This window comes from Jatropha curcas, chromosome 2, assembly GCF_041381405.1.
Source record: "Jatropha curcas cultivar XTBG-Jc1 chromosome 2, XTBG_Jcur_1.0, whole genome shotgun sequence".
Lineage (NCBI taxonomy): Eukaryota > Viridiplantae > Streptophyta > Magnoliopsida > Malpighiales > Euphorbiaceae > Jatropha > Jatropha curcas.
In genome coordinates this window covers 32956174-32982152 of record NC_143152.1, presented here as the reverse complement: position 1 = coordinate 32982152, position 25979 = coordinate 32956174, and the positions used below count along the sequence as shown (strand labels likewise).

Genomic DNA, 25979 nt, shown 5'->3' with positions numbered 1-25979 from the left:
TGGGTTGGCAACTATGCTTAGAATAATGATAAAATGACTACGGTTGAGGTGGAAAACAAGCTACTCTCAATCCTAATGACGGCTACTAGAAGCTTATGCTATGGAGTGCAATCTAATGATTATTATTTGTTTAAGGCAGCTACAATGACGCGTTTAGTGGTTATTACACATGACAATGATGACAAAGTCTTCTGATATTCATTATATTATTAAACAAATTTAACAAATTAAGCTCTTGGCGAATGGATGGGTCCATACATTAAGACAGTGGTAAGGATGAGAACTGCTAGCTTTCTTCCGGAGAAATAATATTTTTGAATCCACCAAACCTGATTAGAAATACAAAGACGAAAGAATATCATTGAATGTATTTAGCTCAGTATCAAATCCTAACGTCTAATTTTCATTTCATATCAAAAGCAACTAAAAATCTTCAAAACCAAAAATTTTTCTCTATATTAAAAGATTTCCTACTCTTTGATTGCCATTTGCAATTGGTCGGTACACCGTCTCATTCACTAACCAGGGTTAGCAAAAAAAAAAAAAAAAAGGAGCTGAATTTAGGGAAGAAAAGGAGAAAATGTAAGATGCTAATGCTAACATATACAGTCATCTTTGAAATAGTTCCTGTAACTATCGATAGGGTTGTTGGTATTGGATAGTACCAAAATTTTCCATTCTTGGATCGTTTACAACATTAGTGTAAGGCAGGTCATTCCAAGAAATTTGATGATGCTGATGCTGCTGATCATAGACTTGAAATTGTTCACTAATACCCATTTCATGTTCATAAAATGCTTGTTGTGAACCATTTTCACTTGCAAGATTCTCTTCTTGTTGCAGCTGCTGTGGGAGATTGACCAATTCATTTAGCGACTCGACTCTAGCCATATGATATTGCTCATCATAACAACCTTCCACTTGTCTGTCACTGAATAAATAATCTTCAATCCTGGTGAACATATTAGTAGTTTGACCATAATTTGATGGGTTGCCATAGTTTTGGTAAGAAATTGCAGGATTCGTCACTGGAGGAGAGAATTGAATAGTAGGAGATGATAAGGTCTCTGCTGCTGCTGCTGCTGCTGCATTTTGACCATCCCATAATTCCATTCTTGAACCGTCAAATACTATTTTGTTGCTATTTTGCTCATCTGAATGCGAAAAATCCATAACTATGTTACAACAGAAACAACAGGAGTTAATAAGTGTAAATTAAAAGTTAAAAACAAATACACTTGAGGGAAAAAATAGAAATGAAGTAGTACCTGAAATTGGTGAATGTGTTTCTTGAAAAGATGTTTGGGTAGCTACCAAAGGAGAGGGAATGCTAGAAAAATTAAACGGCAATCCAAGATTGATACCAGGCCTATGATCTCCATGGTAATGAAAAGAAAAATCTGAAAATCTGCAAATAATTGGCTCGAAGTAAGGAGATTGAAGGCTTGGAAATGGTTTATGGCATAACTGGTATAATCTCTGATCACATTGTAAAAGCTTCTCATAGTGTTTGTCAAATGATCCTGGAGGAAACTGAAGGTAATGCCTCCTGTGGAATATTACAAAAAGATTGAACTTATTAATGTGAATGTGTAAGTGGAAATAGTACAAGAATAGCATGCATTACAAAACGTAATATAAACCTGTAAGTAGAAGCTTGGCCTCCAGTGAAATCGGATGCTGGTTGCCACTTACTGTGTTTTCTTGGCTGTGGATCTTGTTCCACAAAGAAGCTAGGAGCCTGGTTCAACTGCAAGAAGAAAATCACCACATATATATATATTTGTTGTGTTATTATAGTGGCAAAATCCAGTAAAGAAAAATTGAATCTGTTAGGTGATAAGGTTGGAATATGCTTCCCAAAAATCATTCTTACATATATATATATATATATATATCAAATAAAAGGAAAGGAAAAGTAAAAAACCTCAAGTTCAAGAATTCCTGGCTGATTTTCTTGAATAAAAGCTCTCATTGCTGTTATATCATTCCATTGGATTTCAATCTTGTTTTTCAAGCCACTTTCCAAGACTTCCCATACTAACTTCCTTTTAGCATAGTAACATTTAGCTACCAAATCACTTTCATTTTTGGCTTCTCTCTGCACAAATTTATTCAAAGATTTTTTTAATAAGAAAGAAAATTTCCTATTAAATAACAGATAATAATACTCACAAAAAAAAGAAAAAAAGAACGGCTCGGCCTTCATATTTTTCTGTATACCTTCCAAGTGCCAATCTTGAGCACTTTGGCTGAGAAGTTAGCAGCCTTCAACTTCTCTGAAGACCCCAAATCATCAACCTTAGGTTGATGATTTGCCTTCACTGCATATTTGCAGTTGTTTAGTTTTTTCTCCGCTAAATCTAAAAGATTTGGTGTAACACTTAGTTTTAAACCAAATGGACGTAAATTCAAAAGTGTACCAGCCACCGCAGCCTGCAAAACAAAAACCATTTAAAAGAAAGAAAAATCATGTTTTGGTTTAAGGTCCAAATAATAATTATAGAGATGATATTATGATAGAAAAGGAAAAGGCAGCCTCAAGTCAATATCAAAAACAAAGAAAAAGAATAGAAAGGAGTCATTGTAATTAGATAAACATACACCCACCATGAAAAAAGAAAAGCAACTGATAAAACAGTACAATAAAAGAACGTAGTTTGTTTTAAACGCTTAAAAGAAATAAAAATATTTTCTCATATATAATAATAATTAATCACATTACATAAAACCCATATTTAAAAACTTATCCTTGAACGAGGAAAGTGCATAAAGATTGACAAGAACAATAAAATCAAGAAAGCCCAGTGAGCTAAGATTAGCTATCATGGCCCTTAATCCATGCACATGCCAAAGAAAAAAAAAAAAAAAAAAAAAAAAAAAAAAGAAACTTCCGATTGGCAAGTATACCAACAAATAGAAAACCATATTCATGCAATCACTAGAACTCTTCCGATCACAAAAAATGAAAATAAATATTATTTTTTCAAATCAAGATTTGAGAAACAGAGAAATCATTAAACCTGTTCCTCGTTCTTTTTTGGTGTTTCTTTAATTCTCTTATCTGCTGCTTCATCAGTGCATTGAATCCCTAAAACAGAACTTTTATCCTGATCGTTTTCCGGATTTACAAACCTAAGTAATGGGTTTTGAAATTCCCCTGTTACACTAAAACCACCATTTTTATCACTACGCAAAAAGGCCCGACTAGACCCTGCTAGTTCTCGAGCCATAACCTTTTTTAAGAAAACCCACTCCAAGATTTCTCTTGAACTCTCTTTAAAACAGAAACAAACACTAATATATCTTGACCCTTTGGAATAGGATGCGAAAAACAGGGAAGAGAAAACCAGGGAAAACAGAGGATAACGGAAAGCAGAGCACAAGCAGAGAAATAAAAAATGGTTAGAAGAAAATTGAGAGAGAGAGTTTTTATGAATAGGGAATTAATGATTAAGCCAATGATAGATTTATAGTTGTTCGCGAAGGACTCTTGGTGACATCAGAACCCTCTGCCCACGTGTGTTTAACCTTTTTTCTTCTTTAAGAAAAAAATGATTTTATAATATATAAAAAAATTATAGAAAATGAAAATGAGAGTAAACAGTGAAAAAAAGGATAATTTAGTTTTATCTTCTTGGTATTTTTCATGTCTTCTGTTCCTTTGGCAGTTAAATACTAGTTTGTGTTCAACCCAACTTCTTAGGGTTTGTTAGATTTTTACTATAAGAGAATAGATTTTCACCCTTGCTAAAGGTTACCCATTGTTAGGTATTTCCGTGTTTTTTTAATGTATTTTTAGAAGATTTAAAAAAAATTCATTAGAATGTTTAACAGATGAGACAACGCTACCGACTAGAAAATCAATTAGACCACTTCACATCTTTTTACAAAATTTGTTTTGTGTTTAATTTTGAATTGTTGACTTTATAGTAAAATTTGCTTATGTAGCTCATTTTCTCCCCTTGTTTATATATGTATGCATGTATGTATGAAAAAGAAAAAAAGAAAAAGTAAGGAGTTTTTAGGTCAAATGATGGGAATTTCCTTTAGTCCAAAGGTATTGAGCAGCCAATGAGCTGAACTATCTATTTAATTAAGTAATAGCTTATTGTAGTTTAAGTAGACATTAATTAAATATGTCCTCCAAATTTAGAAAATAAATTAAGCTCGAGTAGTAACAACGTTGTCAACTAGGTAATTTACCAAATTATAAGATTTTTTTTTATTTACCCTTCCATAATTCATATATATCATCATTTTACAAATATATAAAACAGTAGAGGGTTGTATTGGACTTTTGACCACAATCCCATTCTTAAATGAAATGCCTCACATTTATAAAATGTGTTGCTAACATCTAATATTATACTTCCTTCGTCCATAAATAAGTGTCAAATTTATATTTTTTTCATTTAAAATCATTTAATTTGTCCAATTTATAATAAATTATATTGAATAAATATCGTTATAACAGTCAATGTTCACTTGCAAACAGTAACAATGAAAAAGAAAATTTATTATTTCTTAAATTTATAAATATTACACTTATTATGGACACGTTACTTTCACAAATGTGACAATTGTTAATAGATGGGAAAAACAAGTATTACTGCGGATGAGTATAGACTTAAAAGAATATATGAAATTGTAAATTTAAATTTTACAAGTTAAATTTTATAAAATATATATATATTTTTTATACTTCCACGAGGCGACCAGGCCCGTGTTTATTTTTATGATCCATAGTAAATTTGAGTAATCTCTGCTTGTCCTTTGAAGTAAAGAAATTAGCATGGCAGGAGTTTACAATTTAAATATTTTTTGCATTAAATTGCCCATTAAAAAGTAAAGTGCTTCCAGCTTATTAATCATGAATAATTTACTCGTTACATTATTAATCAAATTTAAATTTTGAGGTGATCTAAATTATTATGAAACTAATATAAATGAATTTTGAAATAAATAAATAATAGTATATAAAAATTAGACCGTGAGTCCCTAATAGGTAATACCATCTTATTAAAAAAATAAATTTGGAATAAAAGGTCAACATTTCATATATAAATATTTTATTTGTTAATTAATTAATTTATATAAGGATTGGAAGTTTTGAGTTGTTAGAGCTTTCTTGAACATGTAATTATCAATAAATTATTGGTATAATGAGTAATTATTTTATATAATAAATAAAAGAAAATCAATCCATTATAAAAATACATAGAAAATTAGTTAAGTAAATGGAAATTTGATTAAGAAAGGGAACTAACAGAAAAATAAAAATTAGTTAGAGACCTAAAAACGGGAAAGAGAGGAGATCTCGTGTTTAATGATGCAGAACAATGTGGCAAAAGAGCATGACGTAGAACGAGTTTGCGATCCACGTGGCAATCTTTGATTTGCAAGCAGCCATCCTTACACGCATAGCAGCCCTTTGGTGTGGCATTTAAGAGCCGTCACGAATCACAATGCATACCTCCGCATTATCACTGATCCAGTTGCCGCGTCAGATTTAATTCAACCTGTATTTGGGTCCCGCCTGTTCAGATTTTTCTAACTAAAATTATCCGACAATGAAATGAACTTCGCGTGCAATGCAATATATTATGCCACCAAATAAATAATTATTTACTAATAATTATGATAAACCATCTCAAAATGATATATATATATATATATATATATATATATATATCTCTCTCTAGCAATAAATAAATCAAATTTGATTAAATAGATTGATTTTTTTGTCAAATTTGATCGAGTGAGTCGATTTCAATAATTTTGACTAAAACGAGTTTTAAGAGAATCGGCGTGTCCTTACAATCAATTTTAATTTACGAATTGAATTAGTCTAACTAACTAGAGTTTTCCATAATATTACTTAGATAAATATATTTGGAACAATTGGTGTATTTTTATAATTTATAATTTTCATTTTTCATTACTAAAAAGATTTTATATCTTGAACGAGAAAATTATTTTTTTATGATTTTTCTTTTTTTATTTATGTCGTAGGAATAAGGTTAAGTCTAGTATTGTTTGCGCTGCAATATTAGGCCTATAAGGAAAAAAAGCATCGAGCAGAAATTTATCCGAAGTACTTCAACGAAAATTTTTTAGTTCACAAAGATTGAACATTTAACCTCTTATTTAAAATATTTGAATTTTTTTTCAGTTATATCAATCCAATGGTCTTTATGATTTTTTTTTTCATTGTAAAAATTTATTTTTTTTATTTGGAGATGTCAAATAAAAAGAAATTCATAATCAATTTTTATTTTGTACTTAAAAAATAAAAATAAAAACCAAATTTCCTAAAAAAAAAATTGTACTACACCAAACACACGTGAGACGTTTAAGTTTCCTTTTGCTTTTCTTTTTGGCAAGTCCAAATGCCAAATTTTCTAATTAAAATATCGAATAGGTTCAATTTAATACTTATAATCCATATCTTATAAATATTAAATTCAAATGCTTAATCCATATGACATAAAAATTACCTTCAAAATGCCATTCAGATGTGATTTGATTGACTTTTTTATTTATAGGATGGCTCGAGTTCGAGTTATCTTAAATGTAAGAACTTTTATCAATTTGACGAGATAAAAAGAAAATTACCCTTATATAGCTTGTAATATTTTTTTGGCTTATTAAACTTCTTAATGAATAAAAAAAAAAAAGCTCCATTAATTTCAAAAATATATGCACATCTCTTTGTCACTATGTAAAAGTACTACGACGTCGTGAAGAAAATAAGATATACTAAAGTACTAATAAATGAAAAAAACATATAAATTGATTTTTTTTTTCACAAATGCATTATAGAGAGGAACACTATACAAAATCTTATTAACTAAAAACCACAATTCAAAAAAAAAAAAAAAATTCTTGATGAATAATTAATAATTGTAATCACGACCGTTGCATGATTAACGTTGGGGCTTAACTGCACACGTCCAATTACAAATGAAGGTTATATGAATTCAAAGATAATTAGGCACACCAAGGCATAACTCATTGGTAAGTGCATATGCGATCCAGCAATAGATTTGGGTTCAAATCCTTCTTTCCCCAATACCCAAAAAAAAAAAAAAAAGATAATTACACTTTGGTTAGTGGGTGATAAAATTAATGTAATAATAATTATTTTACTATTTTTAAAAATATTTCAAAAAAAATTTATTTTTTTAATTTTAAATAATTAATTAAAGAGTAATTTAATTGATCACCTTAAAAAGTAACTAATAATATTGTCATTCCATGATGATGATGTTATCATATTCATAGGTCATGTTTTTGAAGGCATCGTTCCTAAAAGAACATTGTGTATAGTTGAATGGATAAAATTGAACTACACTAAAACTTTATTTCCTTTTTTTTTTTTTTTTTTTTTTTTTTTGTTTTGGAAATGGATATGATGAATAAGACATAACCATTACTTGACAAAGAAATTTGGATTTAAAAAAGTTGAAAGCCCTTCTCCAATTATATATTAAAGTGTGTGTGGAATTTGCTTTACATTGAAAAAGACATTAAAATAATTCTTCTTCTCTTCAAAATATGCCCACATGGTCAAGAATACCTAATTAAGGCTTCAAAATCTGAAAATTTTATTTTTCTCCTCTTGAAAGAAAATTCAAAATAATGTTTGATTCAAATTTAATTCAGTTATGCGTGCGTGTATATATTAAATTAATTGTAGAGGAAGTATAGATTATATTAAAAATAGATTTAAACTCCAATTTCTTGAAACTGTATATAGTTAATTGAGAAAATATTTACTCATACTCGATATAGGATCACTCATACCACGATGGAAAAAAGATTAATTAAAGGGGATAAATAGAAAGAAAATATATATATATATATATATATATATATATATATATATATAAAAGATAATGTTCACATGATACAACCAAATCTATTTATCTCCATTGTTTGACTGTAATTGCCCCTATGACCTAATCATAGTTTGATGAATGATAGTGATGGTTACAAGTTACAACTTAGGAAATAGTTAGTCATGACTTGAAATTCCCTGTAAAGTTTCTCTTTATTTTCTTGGTGGAATTATGAGCCAACAATGGTCCCTCCAAATCTTTCTCACTCAACCCTTATCCAATTCCTTTTAGTGTTGAGGTCACTCAAATTTTGGATATATTGGGAATTTTATTTTTGCATTATAAATCACATGGGTTTTTTCCACTATTAATAAATAATTAATTTAAATAAATGTTAAGATTGATCTAATTATGAAATCTTGGTGGGGTCTTTAAAATTCTTACTCTTGAAGGTGCATGCATTGTATCTTTTTGGATCCTATTAAACTTCATGCTTAACTATAAGTATACACAATTCAGATTTTGGCTTTATCTATGTTTTTAGTGAGGGAGGCTTGAAATCTTACCAAATCTCCTTTCTCATTAATCATCCGCTTAATGATAATGATTTCTTTTTTGGTAGGTTTTTATCAACTATCAAGAGCCTGATCTATTTCATATTAGAGGGCAAGGAGTATTAGTCGGATTCACCGTGGATTGTAAAAATGGATACGAAGTCTTTTTGTTGAAGAAAAAAGTGTTAATGCAAATGATTAGTGGTAATAATTACAAGTAATAAATAGGCAGAGATTTTCAATTTAGAAAGAGGGTTCAAAGAACCAATACTGTTCTGTATTTTCTTAAACACGCATGAAAGTTGAGATTCCTTAAGCTTTAAGCACAAATGTCATTGTTGGTGCAAAACAGGGTTAGTCATTGTTCATGTGCTGCATAACATTATAAGGATATATGTACTTGGAATTGCAATTGCAAAAGCTAGAATGTGGTATTTTAATCTCCGTTTGTCACATCTCAACGTTCTTGTTGCCACATAGCTAGAGAAAGAGAATATCATTGCCTTTACATAAAATAAACTAGTTCTTTACTCTTTTTTTTTTTAAAGAAAATTGGCAATTTATGACTAAATAAATAGTAATTTTGGAACTATAAGAACAATATTTCAAGAATTTACTATTTTTCTAATTTCTGATCCAGCAATTAGCAATAATAATGCTAAACTAACAATATGTTAGGTCAAGAAACCATTAAATCATAAATAGAAATGGTGGGTCTCCCATTATGAATTGCAATACTTGAGGAGGGACTTAAAAGAAAACTTTTTGAGAGTGAAAGCTGAAAGAGAGGAGAATTTCTTCAAAATGGCACCAACCCACTCCCAACAGTTCAATGAAAGCTACAATTCTTAGGGCATTTGGAGTCTTAAGTGTCAGCCTGTGACGAAAGAATCAGATCCTCAACCAGAAAGTGTAGCTGTCATGTGGCACTCATGGCTTTAGGGCCTCACATGCTATTGCGAAGATTTAAAAAATGGATTTGGGTTTGGATTTTGAGCTTGACATTGTACATATCAAACGCAAAATTGGAAATCCCCCTTCACAAATTTGTTCTTTTTTCTCTGCAAAAATGATTGCAGTGGACCCTCTTAAGCTTTTCCTCCTTATGGTAGCCATGCGCCCAAAATCTACACCCATATCATTTACTCTAGATTTTCATACTCGAAACGTTTTTTTATTGCAAAAATTACTGTCAATTTGCTTTCATCCTTCGGTTTATTCTGGCCAATTTGATTAATTCAGTGAATAAATGTTGGATAAAGAAAAATAGATTTTCGATGATAAGTTAAATTTTTCGGTTGAAAATTAAATTAACTAAATTAATCAATTCTAAAATTTAATTAAACAGATAATAATAAATAAAAATATTTCAATTTTTATTTTAATTAAACAGTGATTAATAATTTTAACCGATTGTTCATCCCTATCAGCATGTTATATATTCTAGCTTTTATCAAACACTAGTTCATAAAAAGTTTCTTTCTTTACTGCAAATCTAATAAAATTTAAGCACACATTTAAAAAACAGCAATGAACTCAATTCAGCACAGAATATTACTCCCCACATCAGATCCACTAGGCCTGAAAGAATTACTTTTATAGTGTTGCAAAATTGCTTGCAACTCCTGAAGTTTGTGCCTCAATGCTACATCATCAGTTTTTGAAATACAACCTGAGCCTGCCAGCAAGACGAAGTACTCTTTGTATCTATCAAAACATTATTACCTAAAGAAAAATCAAAAAATAAATTACAGTTATCACAAATGGGTGGTTTCAGTTTTACATCGACAAAAACATGTAACAAACAATGGCAAATAATTTTCCACCCATATCATGAAAAAATCACAGCTCTACTTCCTTCTTCTGAGACCATCTGCATGAAAAATATTATCCTCATGGTAGAGAAGCAGGTTTAATTCCAAGTAAAAAATAAAACTGTTTCAAGAATTGACTGCCTAAGAGGGTTTATTTTTCACCATTCTGGTCATATCCAAAAGCCAGTTCAAATATCTGGCTATAATCATCAACAAAGTGGACATCAAGGCCTTCTTTTACATTAAATGCAAGCTCATCAAAGTCCCTTCTGTTAGCTGATGGGAATATGATGGTTTTCACTTCGCTCCTCCTTGCAGCGATTGTTTTCTCCTTAACCTGATAATTTAATGAGAAATAAAATGATAAGATTATATGTATAATGGGTGAACTAAAAAGCAGCTAAAATGGTAGAGACGTGCCATTTCGATAATAATTGATTGAAGAAATAACTAAGAAGTTTATACAATAGACCACAGGATTTTACAGGGTATGCTAACAAGTCATGCCGTTAATATTCCCAACAAAGAAACAGAAAAGTAAGGATAAGACCATTTTACATGAGGCAAGCATAGGTAACAACATCAAGTAGCATTGAGTATTAAAATTTCATGCAACTGAGAGAAGACTTTTATGATTTGATAAAAAGAAAGCTAGCAGCATTGAGAACATTGAGGAGTTAGTCAAACATACCCCACCAATGGGAAGAATTTTCCCTGTTAATGTAACTTCCCCAGTCATTGCTAGATCTTTCCTGACAGGCTTCTTCATGGCAAGGGACAGCAAGGAAGTGATCATGGTGCAACCAGCACTGGGCCCATCCTTTGGGGTGGCCCCTGCAGGAACATGGAGATGAAGCTTGGAATTAGCAAAGAAGGAGTTGTCTGGTTCTTTTTCATTCAATATTGATCGTGCAACTGTGTGGGCAATTTGGGCACTTTCTTTCATAACATCTCCAAGTTGACCAGTAACATGAAGAGACCCTTTTCCCTCTCCTTCCTCAATCTGAGTGGTTTCTATATACAAGGTGGAACCACCCATTGCAGTCCATGCAAGACCCATCACAACTCCAACTGGAGTCCGTCCATAGATGCGCTCGGCATGGAAAACAGGTTTGCCAACAAAATCAGGTAGGTTAGCTGTGTCAACCAACACCTTCTCAACTGCCTTGGTTACTTCACTTTCCTCAATTTTCTCAGTTTCAGTTGCTTCCTGTCATCATTAAAATCAACAAAAACATGTGAAAACGCTAATCTGGAATTCATATGGCAAACCCTAACTAGGTTGGGATTAAGGCTTAGTTGTTATTGTATTTTCCTTCCTCTCTTTATTTTCTGAAACAGATTGTAAAAGAAAATATCTTAATATGTCCAAAGTAGAGCCCAAAATTCTATACTTCTATTACAGTGTTTACATGTTTCCACTTTAGCAATCGCTTTAGTGCTGATAGTAACTGATAGTAAATGTAGTATTACCTTTGGGTTGGCAAGTTGATCTTCAGAACCCTGCATTTGGTCAGATGGCTGATCTATCACCAGAGTATCAACTTCAACTGAAGTTTCCTTGTTTTTTCCATCACTGCAACTTTCTATTGATTTAGACGAGATTTGACCACATTCTGCTTTTGCTTCTTCTAGTTCTCCAGAAACAGCAGATTCACTTAATTCTCCTTGACGTACAAGTTTGAGTGCAATCTGACACATAACACAAACTTTTGAGCAGCAAGGCTAGACAAATGTCATTATTCAAGAACGTTGCAAAATATATGCACAACTACCAAGTTAGCAAATAGGGTATGTAGATATGAGTTCTAAGCTAGCAAATAGGAAAGAAATATAATTTGAACCCAAAATATGCAAGATTTGACGCATTCAATTTTTCCTTTAAAAAAATCAAGGGCAGGGAGATGTAAGCAAGCACAGAACTACTTTAGCCACTGGCTGAATGGCTGATTGTGAATTTCTTTTTCCATTTTTTTTATAAAGTACCAAATTCTATTGAGTATTATGCAAACCTTGCGATAGATCTTTTCTATTTGCTTTTGAAGATTCCTAACCCCAGCTTCTCTGCAATAATTCTCTATCAGGGCAAGAAGAGCAGCATCAGTCACTTCAACCTGAAAATTAGTTAGTTGAATAAGTTCTATCAGTAAAATAGAGCTAACAAATATTTTCTGCACTAGGGTAACAAAAGTACACACACACGAAGATATAAACCTGTTCAGGCTTGATGCCGCATGCTTCACGTGTAGACTTCTCCAGATAATCTCTGGCAATGCGCATTTTCTCATCAGTAATATAACCAGCAATAGCAATTACCTCCATTCTGTCCAAGAGAGGGTTAGGTATCATGTCCACAACATTTGCTGTGCACACAAACAGAACCTGGAATAAGGTGTGCTCAAGGGATTACTACCAAGTTACAAGCTTATATAAGGACATACAATACAAACTACATTTTTGGACTATATAATTCCTATTAACAGATAAATAAATTGAACTCACAAAATACCACGACTTCTTCATTCATCTACAATAAAATTAACAAGGACACTTCAAATTCAAAAAATGCCAATGCTTGGGCATGGCATAATGTGGACCAGTGCATAATGTACTAAACACAGAAACACCCAATATAAGGAATGCTGCAGCATAAAGGCCATTGTCTCAAATCAATATTTTCACTAACCTTTGAAAGGTCAATTGGAACATCAAGGTAGTGGTCCAGAAAATTAGCATTTTGCTCTGGATCAAGAAGCTCCAGCAGAGCACTGGCTGGATCACCTGCATGTCCTCTTCCCAACTGCCATCATAAGCAGCAGATTTTAAAATCAAATTCATTCAAAATTCATCATCATGAAAAGAACTGGCTAGAAAATTAGAAATGATATAATATCATCATTCCGAACCACCAAAGTCCATATGAAAACCATTACTAGGAGAGAAGGGAAAAATGACACTAAATTTGAATGTACCTTGTCAATCTCATCGATTAGAACAAGAGGATTAGCAGTCCCTACACTTTTAAGACATTGCACCATCTTTCCTGGCATTGCACCAATATAGGTTCGACGGTGCCCCTGAATGTTATCTTGCGTCAGACAAGATGTGTATGCATCATAATACTATTAAATGGCCAAAGAATGCATCCATTTTTTTAACAAAAAGGATTATAACTACCTTGATTTCAGCAACATCAGATAACCCTCCTACAGAGAATCGAAAGAACTTCCGATTCAAAGCACGTGCAATTGAACGACCAATGCTAGTTTTGCCCACTCCAGGTGGGCCAGAGAGACAGATGATTTTTCCTGAGATGTATTAGCAGGAAAGGAGAAATCACATTGTTGATGCTCTAACTAGAAGATGTATCAGAGATGAATGGCATAGAAGTATATAGGCATTAAGAAAACAATAAAATTACTGAAATTCTTCTTCAGCCTTAGTACATACACACACACACACACAAAAAAAAAAAAAAAAAAAAAAAAGAAAGGAATGAATGCAAACCAACCTTGTGATATTCCTCTGAGTTTTCCAACAGCTATGAACTCCAGTATCCTTTCCTTCACATCGGTTAACCCATAATGGTCTTCATCAAGAATTTTTTGTGCCCGAAGGACATCAAAATTCTCATCACTGCATTTGAAATTATGGGAACAAATAAGACAATCACAATGCTATACTCTTAAAATATTTCCAAAACCACACTCAAAGGCTCACACTTCCTCAAAGAAGTGGGATGTGTAGAAAAAGGAATATAAAATTCATTTGCTTCAATATGAGGCATAATAGATGAAAAGTATGCAATACAAATATATAATGGACATTACTGAAAGCAGTCCAGAGTCAGTAGCTACAAAATAAACATCGCCATTATAATTAAGAATATAGTGGTTAGAAACTCAATGAAGTTTCCATTTTACACATGTAATGTGGGTGTGTGTATATATACACACCAGTAAAACTCTATTGTCAAATAAATTGTTATAGAAACCAAATTAAAATTCTGTAAGAACAGAGTGTTCCCTTTGCAATTTGTAAGGCACATAAGCACCTAAACCAGCTTGTATGCTATAAAAGCACCAATATAGGTATTCTCTAGCTTATGCAACATCAAACTTACAAAAACTCAGAATTACTTCCCTGAAGAAATTTATGAATATCGAGCAAAAGGAGAAACGAACCTGTAATTACCCCAGGGCAATGCAGTCAACCAATCCAGATAATTACGAGTAACATTAAATTCACTGGAACTGGCCTCTAATAGCTGCAGTTTTGTAAGCTCTTCTTCAATTACTTGCAAAACATGAGCTGGAATTTTCTCCTTGTTTGGGTCGAGCCTTTCTCTAAACTTTGCTGCAGCCAAAAAAAAAAAAAAAAAAAAAAATCAAATTGATATCAAAATTAAATGACCATGCGGAATAATGTTTTTGTCCATCTTTAAGGTACAAACAATAACCATCTTTTACAAAGCTAGCTTCCTCAAGCTTTAGCCTGTAATAGAATATCACGATTCCACTTTGAAATGACAAAGAACCCACCCATAATAATCTAATTGCAAGAAAAGATAATTCAAAGCAAAACTAACCAGAGAGTGCAGTTTTGTCATCTGTTTCCAATCCCAGTTCCTGCATGATGACAAGGTATATTGCAGTTATGTTGAATGCAAATGACAAATAAAAGAGCATATAAACAAGAAAACAAGCAGACCAAGTACCTTCTTTATGGCCTTAAGCTGTTCATTCAACAAATAACGACGCTGCTCACCACTTATTTTTTCTTCAATTGCTTTTGCAATTGATTCCTAATGTGATCCCAGAAAGTTAATTAGTGTGAATCAGAACACTGATGATGATGACACATAACATGAATTTTATTCTATGGCATACCTGAATCTTACTGATTTCCACTTCTTTCTTTACCAACTCCAGCGTAAGTTTCAAACGTTTATACACCTGAGGTATAAATATATTATTTAGAAAAAAATCAGAGACAGAAATATAGCATTCTCAAACTAAAAGTTTTTAAGTGGATTCATAAAAAAAATGACAAAATGTTTCAAAGTATATCAAAATTGAGCTCTTTGAGTTCATCACAAAGACATGTGTGCCACTTACATCCAACTCCTCAAGCACTTCCTGGCACTGCAATTTGTTTGCACCAGATATTGCAGCTCCAAAATCAGCCAACCTTGGAAAATTGAAGTCACCTATATGCTGCAGTCATTGCGAGTAAAAAAGGAATTCCTATGAGAAAACAATAGACCTATTGACTAATCAATCAATCTGCAGTAATTAAATATATCAACATATGGATGAAATTCTAGCACTGGCTACAGGACTAGCTGTGTTACTAGTATCACTTAAACATTGAAACACATAATAAACTACCAAAATGATTAGATTATTATCAACCAAGCATGTGGATAAAGGTATGACACACTTATGCTATCTCTTTTTTTTTTTTTTTGTCTGCTTATTCCTTCTCAATAACTCAAATTTAAGTTAAACTATATGAACAAAATTGGATAACCATAGTTTTGAATCCTACGAAGCAGAACAAAAACCAGAAATACAGAATGACAATTGGGGACTTGAGAACCAGCCATGGGACCCTTGCATAATAAGATTGTTGAATATGACTACAATAAATCCAATGAGGAAGATAATAGAATGAAAGCAGCTCTCCACTTAAAAATCACACAAAAGAAAACGAAATAGAGTTAAACAAACAATAAGCTTTTCAAAAGATCTAGTGAAAACCGTAATAGAGAAAATTCTTAAAAGTTTTGAAAGGTAATACACCTGAGTATATGTTTGAACATGATCTCTCCAAAGAGAACTAATCTTTAGAACTTCTCTCAGGGTTGAAATAACCTCAAATGACGTTGCCTTTATGACGTCGTCATCCTTATTATATGGTTTTTCCTGCAAAATGAGAAAAAAGAACCCAAAGTGGAGAAGGCACAGAAGTCATTTTTTCCACGTATAGAACATTTAATTCTACATGAGAATCAGCCATAAAAATTAGAAGTAAATAATAAATATATCATACCTTGAGATGATCAACTTTGACAGTAAGAGGATGCTCACTAACCTGTGCATAAGCCATCAAAACTTGAACAAAGAAAGCTTTGCAGCTAAAAGATTAAGAAAGACAAACATCACGTGATCATAATTTTTCTTAGAAAAATGATTATTCTTACCATCTCTGTTATTCGAAGACGTCTATGACCAATAAGGATGACCTGGTCTCCTTGGATGCTTGTAATCTGGCATAGCAAACGATACAATAAATGGCATTAACATCTCCATGCTTTTTCTTGTCATTTCTTTATTTATAAAGAAGCTTTCTCCTGAGGCAGAAGTATAAAAGAACAAAACACAACTAAGAACTTATGGAAAAAAATCAGCACCTGGGCAAGTGTCCCAACTTCATGAAGACGATTAAACAAATCCTTTCCCTTAAGATCATAAATGTTTTTCTCTGATTCAGAACCAGTTGCCACACTGGGATCAGTTCCTGGCTCATCTTTAACAAGAAAGGCACCAGCATATGGGGCTTGCCTTTTTCGGCTTTCTTGTAAAGCTGCCAACACTTTAGGATCCTACAATTAAAATAACAATAAAGAATACAACAGTCACCTGCTTGTATGCTGGCTTAAAGTTTGAGTGACCAATCATCATTAAAAGTTTAGCATGTAATGGAATCATATCAGCTGAAATATAATGTGAAAAGCAAATAAATGAGCCCTTTTTCATTTAACATTGGAACTGATAAAGGTTCATTGAACAGTTTCATCAACCTACTTCACAATTTTACTATGTTGCCATAATTTTATAAGAAGTTGCATGGCTAAAAATACAGCCAAAAGAAGAAAAAGAAAAAAAAAATAGCAAATTTATCAGACCCTGAACTCCTATGGTACAGCATATGCCAACTCCAGCGAACTTTAAAATCAATGAAATAAGATAGAACCTGCTATACCTTGACAAAAATCGGCATGTAGAAACCTGGAAACAGAGGTCTATGAGGCAAGGGTAATGCCAACACCTGCCCACAAATCATGATAGATTAATTCAGTTATAAGAAACTAACAGAAAGAAGTTCAAATTTTTCAGATAACCATTTGAGCCACTCAGCAGAAATCTGGTAGAAATTTGAAATAATAGAAAGTTAAATAAATATGGTTAACAAAATTTTTGATCAGCAATATCTGCAAGAGTTTTAAATGCATTAGAAGATTGTGGCATAAGATGTATCTACATGTGAATGCTGTGCCTTTCTTTTTTCCAAAGAATACATATAAGGACAACTACTTGACCATGTAGACATGTGCGGCAGCGACAGTCAAAAAATATTTTACACCAATACTTTGCATTGATAAGCTTCTTTCTTTAAGAATGCTAGTACAGGTTCTATAATCCAAATGGGAAGCAATTTCACATGAATTAAATTAATTCTATCACGACAAAGATATCCTCGTAGTAACTCAAAACAATTAGATAATATTTGCAGAGATGCCAAAAAGATATTGACTTTGGCAAGTTGATGCATGATTATGAACCAGACAGCGGTTGAGAAGCAAATTTTAATCAAATTCCTAGGACAGTCATTAACAGAGAAAAGTTAAATATACAAGTAACTTTTTCTGGTTACTCTCTTTGTATTCCAAAAAAAAATTCAAGAATTATTTGCAAAAAGATAAAACTTTTATATTAACTTAGGCTTGCATTAAGCAACAGAGTGCACCAGTAACTGAAAAAAAAAGCTAAACACCTAAACCGAACCCAGAATGCTCCATCTCGCTCCTCCTTCCTAATCCTCAAGTTTCTCAATAAACAAAAAATACAAAAAAAAAAAAAAAAAAATTACAAAAATACAAAAAGAAAAAAGTTATTGCACCAACCGTTAGGTAATCCTCAGGCCTAGGGCTCGTTGGCACAATTGCGTTGCTGGCGTCAAAACTTTCGGCCTCAGACTCTCCACTCTTAAGCTCCACCTCCACCACCTCGCCACTGCCATCATTAGAAGAATCCGAGCAAAAAAAAGCCCTTTGATAAAAGCTAGAGTTTCTGGATTTCCTCCGAGTCAATCCGGTGATGGAACTCAGGGCTTTGACCAACGGACTCGCCGATGACTCGGTGGTGACTCGGAGACAGGGGGAGGCCACGTGAGTGTGGATTTGGCGCGCGGAAGAGGAAGAAAGGAGCTTCAACATTGTATGTTGGTAATTTGGGAAATTGAAGGGAGAATTTGGGAACTGAAGTGTTTTGGTAAGATTAGTGTAGAAGCGCCATTGAAGGAGAATGTTGGAGAAGGGATTTGTTTTGTACTTGTAGGGTTAAGCCCTTCATAAACCCTTTCGAGCTCGAGCTGATTTAAGGTCTTTTATTTACTACCAGTTAAAAAAGATTGTAACTTTAAAAACTATTTATATAAATATATGGAAAACGGCCTGATTTAAATTAAGGGTGATTTTGGCCCACGAAATTGCATTAACTTTAGGCGGTTTATCCTTATGTTCACTGCCTCTTTGGCGGTCTGAACAGTGGACTCTCCGACCCCGAGTCATTCCCTTTCAAAGAGAAGAACTTTCGGCACAGAATCAGCAATTATATCTCATAGCCGCTGATTAACAATTAAAATCCCAAAAATTTCAGCAAATAATCATTACCCAATTTTAATAAACTTACTGTTTGTTCTCAATTCCGATACCTGAAGCCATGTGGATTTCGACTTCCAGAGGATGTGTGTTCTCATTGTCATTTTCATCGCTGGAATGGTCGCTCTCCTCGATATTATAGGTATGCACATCTGTATCTCTATCCATTTTTATTTTACTCGTTTTGGGGTTTTTTCCCGCTTTTAATCATCTTGCTTATAACCACTAATTTAGAAATTCTGAGATCAGATTAAAAACTACACCTTTGAAGTTCCTAGTAGTTATTTTCCAATTGCTGGAGTTATCGGATCTTTGGGCATGAAAAATTTGAATTATTCGTCAACTAAAGCTTCTTTCTTGGATTTGGATAGTTTTGATTCTTAATGTAATTTTGGGTTGTCTGAGTATCATGTAATGACTACTAGTACTTCCCATATTTAACTTCGATTTTGTAGTCGATGTTTGTAATAATCAATAATCAAGTTAGACACATGTTCTGGGAAAAATCTGAATGGCTGTAGGAATTTTTTTTTTTTAGGTATGATTTGTGATCTTCTGCATGTTATGGGGATTATTTTCTTATTACAAACTAAGGATCTAATTTTTGCAGCGATTAACCCATTAACCTCCCCTTTTCATTTTCTTGCTTGAATTAGAAACAGTTCATCAAATTTACTGACTACAATGTTTAAAAATGCTAAGAAAATTTATTTATAGTTGAACCTCTTGTTTCTGTTGTTATATTGTGAACCTTTGTTTTGTTTGCTCACAAGAAACTCCAATGCTTAGATGTGAATTTTGAAAACAATTATATCTAATCTAAAATCTCATCCACTATGGACATTATCTAGCTTGAGTTTTGATGAGTATATAACTAAAAGATCTTGTTCTATACCTGTGAACTTTAGTAGAAAATCAGGATACGATAGTTTATTTGGTTTGCCCACTCTGTGGATTATTTTAATTTGTTTTCCCCATTTAGGTGACAGGCTGGATTTGGATGGTTAGCAAACTGTTTAAAGATTTTTAGGCCTAAAGATTATACATTGTCCAGATCTTGGAGAGGAAAAGGGAGGATAATGAAGGTTGAATTATAGGGATTCTTCCAAGCTTGGGTGAGAAGAAGATGAACAAGTGCTTAATTTGTGTACCATGTATTATGTTTAATGTAGTTGCATTGCTATAGATTCATTGGTTAGATCACCACTATCATTACTCTGATTGCTTCAAAATCTTTTGTTTCCATTTGTGAGAGAAACTATAGTATGTACGTTAAACTCGATATCGTCCAGGGCAAATTTGCGCGCCTGATCATTTTCCCAAGAAACAAACAAGCCCTTAAGCAATTCAGTTCATCATGTACAAATATCCCCACCATTGCTGACCTTGTAGCAAAGCAACACTGGTCAGAGCTCAGAACTCGTCTGAAAAACACTAGCCCCATCACACTTCTCCACCAACTGCTCAGTTCAGAAGTTGACCCAGAGCTAACTCTTAGGTACTTAACTTGGTCCAAAAAGGAGCTTAAACTTTCACACTCTTTAGAACTCACTTTTAGAATATTGCACTCACTTGCATATACCAAAAAGTACTCAAATATTAGGTCTTTCCTGGATAATTTTGTTAAGAATGAGAATTATCCAGTTTCTTCAATTTTTCATGCAATTTCAGTGGGTGGGGACTCATTTTGCGCCAATTCAATAATTGTTGATATGTTGTTGTTGGCATATGTGAAAAATTTGAAAACCCATTTTGGATTTGAGACATTTAAGAGAGCTGGTGATTATGGGTTTAAGTTGTCAGTTATTTCCTGTAATCCACTGTTGAGTGCTTTGGTTAAGGACCGGGAAATTGGGGATATGGAGTTTGTGTATAACGAGATGATAAAAAGAAGGATTCATCCTAGTTTGATTAGTTTTAATATTGTGATTAATGGGTTGTGTAAAGCAGGGAAATTGAATAAAGCCACTGATATTATCGAGGATATGAAAGTGTGGGGGGTGTCAGCAAATGTAGTTACTTATAATACTCTCATTGATGGGTATTGCAAGATGGGTAAGATTGGGAAGATGTATAAATCCGATGCTGTTTTGAAGGAGATGGTTTCAAATGGGATTTGCCCGAATGAGGTTACTTATAATATTTTGATCAATGGATTTTGCAAGGATGGCAATGTATCAGCTGCAATGAAGATATTTGCAGAAATGCAAAGGCAGGGGTTAAAACCAACTGTGGTTACATACAATTCATTGATTAATGGGTTATGTACTGATGGGAATATTGATGAGGCTATTGCCTTGTGGGATCGGATGGTTGCTTCCGGCTTGAAGCCAAATGCCATTACTCAAAATTCACTAATAAATGGTTTTTGCAAGAATAAGATGGTGAAGAAAGCGGTTGAGTCATTCAATGATATGCCAAAACTAGGAATTGCTCCTAACGTTGTGACATACAATACAATAATTGATGCTTGTTGTAAGGCTGGGAGGATGGAGGATGCATTTGCGCTACGTGATGTAATGTTGGACAGGGGGGTTCCCCCAAATGTTTGTACATATAACTGCTTAATAGCTGGTTTATGCAAAAAGGAAGATGTAGAAGCAGCCAGGAATCTTGTGGATGAAATGGTTGGTAAGGATTTAAAAGCTGATCTTGTTACCTACAATATATTGATAGATTCATTATGCAATAAAGGGGAATCGAGAAAGGCAATGAGACTCTTGGATGAGGTGTCCCGAAAAGGATTAAACCCTAGTCATGTGACGTATAATACTTTGATGGATGGCTATTGTAAGGAAGGAAATCTTCGGGCAGCATTGAATTTGAAGACAATAATGGAGAAAGGAGTTAGATTACCAAATATTGTCACATATAATGTGCTGATAAAGGGGTTCTGTAAGAAAGGTAAGTTTGAATATGCAAATGACCTTCTTAATGAGATGCTGGAGAAGGGTTTGGTCCCAAATCGAACAACCTTTGAGATTGTTAGGGAGGAAATGATGGAGAAAGGCTTTGTTCCAGACATAGAAGGGCATATATATAATCTTTCAGTCAGCTCTTAAACTTCTAAAGTCGTCGGTCACAATGACCATCTTCTTCATTGTTTGATACAGAAAGCTGGCATTAAGGGGTCCTGCATTTGCCTTTTATCTGACAGCTTCATTCGTCTAGATGTAACTAATGCATGTGAATCTTCTTGGATCCTGCTGCTGTAATATGGCATCTCTTGCAATTTCTTCTCTGCAGCCATCTTGTCTTCAGTTTCTACTGAAGGCAGAGAACAATTTTTTAGATTGTTTATTGAGCTATACAAGATCAGGATGGACATGATACTGGTATGAGTATCAAGAAAAGACTGGTGATTCTGCAATTCAAATCCAAGCAAAGAAATAGCTAAATTGGTGGGATTGACAATGGAAATGACCGAGTTGAGGATTGAAAACAAAAATATCTGTGATATTATTCACATGAATTATTACAAGAAGTTTTCAGTAATTTGCGTATTGGCAAAAAAAAAAAAAAAAAAAAAAAAAATGGTGAAACTTGCAGGTTTTGGGTTAGCCATATCGACTTTAAATACCTGCAGACGCCTACAGCACTTATTACCTTTGGATTAGCTTATTTTATTATATTATGGCTACTTGATTTTGACATTGATAGACTGTTCTTCAAAAAATATTTTTCTTATTGCTAACAGGTTATTTTCCAGGCTATTACCGACTTCAATTCTTATTTCCAGATGTTTCATGCTTCAATTTTCTGCTTTTAATTGTAACTAGGATGTAGATTTGACTTTGCTGTGATTAATGAATTATTATTGTGTGTACAATATTATTTTCTAAAGTCAATTTAATTTTAAATTTTGTGTTCACATTTGTTTAAAAAAATTGGAAATATCAACAAAGAATTTTTTTTTTTCATGCAATCCTCTACGGTAGTAATGAAAAGTAATGAATTTGTTAATGCATTCTATAATTTTTCTTTTTAAATCACAATCATAATGAAATATTAATTATTTCAAATTCCATTAAATATTAATATAAGACCATATTGTAAAAAAATAAATAATTAATTAAATTATATATTTTCTTAATTATGGAAAGAAATGAAAGTAAGCATTACAGCAGTTCAAGGCGGGTCAACCCTGTCTGTTGGCGGTTGCGGTCTAAACAGTGGACTCGCCGAGTCATTCCCTCGGTTCAAAGAAAAGAAATTTCTTCCGCTTTGAAATTACATGACTGTTAAATCTGACAGTTTATATGTTATAACCACCAATTAACACCACAAAATCTCAAAAATTTCAGCAAACAATCATTGGAATTCGTTCTCAGTTCAGATACTAAAGCCCTATGGATTTCGATTTCGATTTCGATTTCCAAAAAAAGAGGGTTCTAATTGTCATCTTCATCGTTGGAATCATTGGTCTCGGTATTACAGGTATGTGCATCATGTAATTGCTCTTTTAAATTTTTTTCCCACTTTTAGTCACTTTGCTAGAAGCTCTTAATTTAGAAATTTTGAGATCAGCTTAAAAACTACAACTTTGAAATTGCTGGAGTTGTCGGATCTTTGCGCATGAAAATTTTGAATTATTTTGTTCAACTAAAGCTTCTTGCTTGGATTTGGATAGATTTGATATTTAGGCCATTTTGGATTGGTTGAGTATAATGCAAGAACTACTAGTAGTTCCCTTGTTTAACTTCGATTTTGTAGTTGATGATTGTAAGAATCAATAGTCAAGTTAGATACTTGTTTTGCAGAACAATCAACAATGCGAAGGGCCTTAGGTATTCTTTTTTTGTAGGTATCATTTGTGATCTTGTGTATGAAGTAATTATTTCTAATATGGATGTAGATTACAAACTAAGGATCTAAGTTTTGCAGGGATTAACCCTTTATCCCTCACTTTCTCAGCAGCTGAAATTAAATTTGTAGAATTAGAGAAAGTTATTAAATTTACTGACTTTCAATGTTCAAAAATACAGAGCAATTTTTTTTTGTAGTTGAGGTTCTCGTTTCTGTTGTTATATTGTGAGCCTTTGTTTTGTTTGCTTACAAGAAACTCCGATGCTTAGATCTGAATTTTGAAAACGATGATCTAAAATCTCATCTACTCTTGACATCACCTGGAGGACCTTGTTCTGTACCTGTGAATTTTAGTAGAAAATCAGGATACGACAGTTTATTTGGTATGCTCACTCTATAGATTTACTCTTGAATGAGTAATGAATGCTTACAAGCTCATTGGTGGCAAAAGTACATTCCACAATCCACATATGGTTCTTTCTATCTTTGTAACCCCAGTTAAAATAAATTTTTTTCTTTATCTGCCGAGCAACTGAGCCTGAAAAGGCTGTGCCTTGATTTTGTTTTGCATGGCTGATTCCTTATATCTCTACCTATTGGTTTTTATAGCTGATAAATGTCGGCAACTGGTTGGGGAAGATTATTCATCCCAGAGTGGAAAGTTTACCATCTTTAACTGCTTTGACATGAGCACTGGAACCCTGGCATGCACAGTGAAGGAAGGTGTGAAGCTTTATTTCTACAACTTGAGGACGGCTCATGTTGAGAGGGCTAGGAATCTTGCAATTGAGCGTTCATTAATTGATGCAATGGGACAGGGACTATCTGCAACTGATGCAGCAAAACAAGCACAGAAAGAAGGGGCAAAGGCTGCTAAATTGGCAAAGCGTCAAGGAAAACGTATTATAGGTCCCATTATTTCTTCAGGCTGGGACTTTTTCGAAGCTCTTTATTATGGTGGTACCATGACAGAAGGATTCCTAAGGGGCAGCGGAACATTAGTTGGTGCCTATGCTGGAGGGTATCTCGGCGAGGCAAGTCTTGGACGCTTTGGCTATCTTGTTGGAAGTCATCTGGGTAGTTGGGTTGGAGGTAGGATAGGACTAATGGTGTATGACGTGGTTAATGGAGTGGAATACCTGCTTCAAATTTACCAAGGTGGAGCTAGCGAAGTTCGTGAGAAATTTGAAAACTCTGAAGTTTCTGAAGACTTCAATGTCTACGAAACACCTGCATATACAAGCTCCAAGGTGTCCGACGACTCCAATGTGTATGAATCTCCTGCAGACAGAAGCTCCGAGGTTCCTGAAGACACTAATATTTATGAATCAACTACTTACGAAAACTCTGAATCATATGAAAATTCTGAATTTAGGTGAAAATTTGTAGTCTTTATAGTGTTATGATATTACCCAAAGCAGATGTAATGTAACTTATGTAACATATAATTAGCAACTCAGGAAGGAAATGTGCAGGAACAACAGATTGTTGGATTGTTTAATTATAAATTTATGTTTAGATTTATTTTATGTTATTAGAGAGTTCCTGATGGAGTTGGTCTGATCAAGGCAGTCAGCATTTGGGCCCTTTTGCTATTGAGAGGTTTAGCAATTGGGCTCGGAGAGGAGGAAGGTCTACTCTTTTGGGTTCAAATTTGAAAATTACAGCCCAACTTGATGAAAACTGATCTGGTTTGAGGCTTTTCACTCTTTACATAAAAAAGACCATCCAGATTGCACCATTGACTATTAGTCTTCTGCTTGGGGGCATTAATATCGAATAATAAATATTTTAAGATTGTTTCTTTGAATTTCTAGAGAAAATCGAATCTTCAACTTGATGATGGTGTTTGCAAGGACTGGAGTACAGTAAAAGAGGTCTAATCATCAAAAGAAGCCAAAAGAAATAGTGGTTTCTCGAATGTAGCACATGGAGTCGTGTGGTTGGCACACACCCTTTAGCCAAATGGCTACACCTAATTTGACTTCACTCACAACCAACCAACATGCCATTGCTCCACTATATCACTTGCTCTTTTAGAATAATTTACTTATCAAATATCACTATATCGACAATATGATTGTAGATTACTTAAAAGATAGTACAGGTGACTAAGGCTGCTATTATATTAGCCAATACCCTTTTTTTGAAAATATAACATATTTTATCTTTTTATTATAAAACATATTTTAGTTAGATTCTAAACAAATTGAATGGAAATCAATTGCTTTTTTGTTTTTTTATTTCTCATAGACCAAACCCTAAAGTGTAGTCAAGCCACTTTTTGAAAAGGATG

At 33.3% G+C, this 25979-nt stretch overlaps 4 protein-coding genes across 4 annotated transcripts; 2 read left to right on the top strand and 2 right to left on the bottom strand.

The window, feature by feature from the left end:
- Positions 1-346: 346 nt before the first annotated feature.
- Positions 347-3406, bottom strand: LOC105647811 (uncharacterized). The gene is made up of 6 exons (XM_012234038.4): positions 3024-3406; positions 2224-2436; positions 1928-2101; positions 1644-1750; positions 1269-1549; positions 347-1175 (listed from the first exon to the last, which is right to left on the bottom strand). The coding sequence occupies exons 1-6, from the start codon at positions 3231-3233 to the stop codon at positions 634-636; spliced, it is 1527 nt and encodes a 508-aa protein (XP_012089428.2). The 5' UTR covers positions 3234-3406; the 3' UTR covers positions 347-633.
- Positions 3407-9974: 6568 nt separating this feature from the next.
- Positions 9975-18574, bottom strand: LON1 (lon protease 1). Its single transcript, XM_012233488.4, has 20 exons — positions 18122-18574; positions 17200-17265; positions 16628-16819; positions 16418-16483; positions 16267-16308; positions 16017-16139; positions 15330-15428; positions 15102-15167; positions 14930-15016; positions 14801-14840; positions 14397-14568; positions 13724-13848; positions 13390-13520; positions 13185-13289; positions 12899-13012; positions 12427-12594; positions 12225-12326; positions 11686-11904; positions 10904-11422; positions 9975-10549 (listed from the first exon to the last, which is right to left on the bottom strand). Exons 1-20 carry the CDS (start codon positions 18431-18433, stop codon positions 10364-10366), a joined length of 2934 nt encoding a protein of 977 aa, XP_012088878.1. The 5' UTR covers positions 18434-18574; the 3' UTR covers positions 9975-10363.
- A 202-nt stretch (positions 18575-18776) lies between these two features.
- Positions 18777-22590, top strand: LOC105647422 (Pentatricopeptide repeat (PPR-like) superfamily protein). Its single transcript, XM_012233490.4, has 2 exons — positions 18777-19019; positions 19860-22590. Exon 2 carries the CDS (start codon positions 20143-20145, stop codon positions 21937-21939), a length of 1797 nt encoding a protein of 598 aa, XP_012088880.1. The 5' UTR covers positions 18777-19019; positions 19860-20142; the 3' UTR covers positions 21940-22590.
- A 422-nt stretch (positions 22591-23012) lies between these two features.
- Positions 23013-25217, top strand: LOC105647421 (uncharacterized). The gene is made up of 2 exons (XM_012233489.4): positions 23013-23314; positions 24293-25217. Exons 1-2 carry the CDS (start codon positions 23227-23229, stop codon positions 25060-25062), a joined length of 858 nt encoding a protein of 285 aa, XP_012088879.1. The 5' UTR covers positions 23013-23226; the 3' UTR covers positions 25063-25217.
- Positions 25218-25979: the final 762 nt, after the last annotated feature.

Coding starts and splice junctions, on each gene's coding strand:
- LOC105647422 (XM_012233490.4), top strand. CDS start 20,143: ATGTACGTTAAACTCGATATCGTCCAGGGCAAATTTGCGCGCCTGATC.
- LOC105647421 (XM_012233489.4), top strand. CDS start 23,227: ATGGATTTCGATTTCGATTTCGATTTCCAAAAAAAGAGGGTTCTAATT. Junction 23,315..24,292: donor CATTGGTCTCGGTATTACAG/GTATGTGCATCA, acceptor TGGTTTTTATAG/CTGATAAATGTCGGCAACTG.
- LOC105647811 (XM_012234038.4), bottom strand. CDS start 3,233: ATGGCTCGAGAACTAGCAGGGTCTAGTCGGGCCTTTTTGCGTAGTGAT. Junction 2,437..3,023: donor CAAAAAAGAACGAGGAACAG/GTTTAATGATTT, acceptor TTTGTTTTGCAG/GCTGCGGTGGCTGGTACACT. Junction 1,751..1,927: donor CAGGAATTCTTGAACTTGAG/GTTTTTTACTTT, acceptor TTCTTCTTGCAG/TTGAACCAGGCTCCTAGCTT.
- LON1 (XM_012233488.4), bottom strand. CDS start 18,433: ATGTTGAAGCTCCTTTCTTCCTCTTCCGCGCGCCAAATCCACACTCAC. Junction 16,484..16,627: donor AAGTTGGGACACTTGCCCAG/GTGCTGATTTTT, acceptor TTGCTATGCCAG/ATTACAAGCATCCAAGGAGA. Junction 16,309..16,417: donor GTCTTCGAATAACAGAGATG/GTAAGAATAATC, acceptor GCTTATGCACAG/GTTAGTGAGCATCCTCTTAC.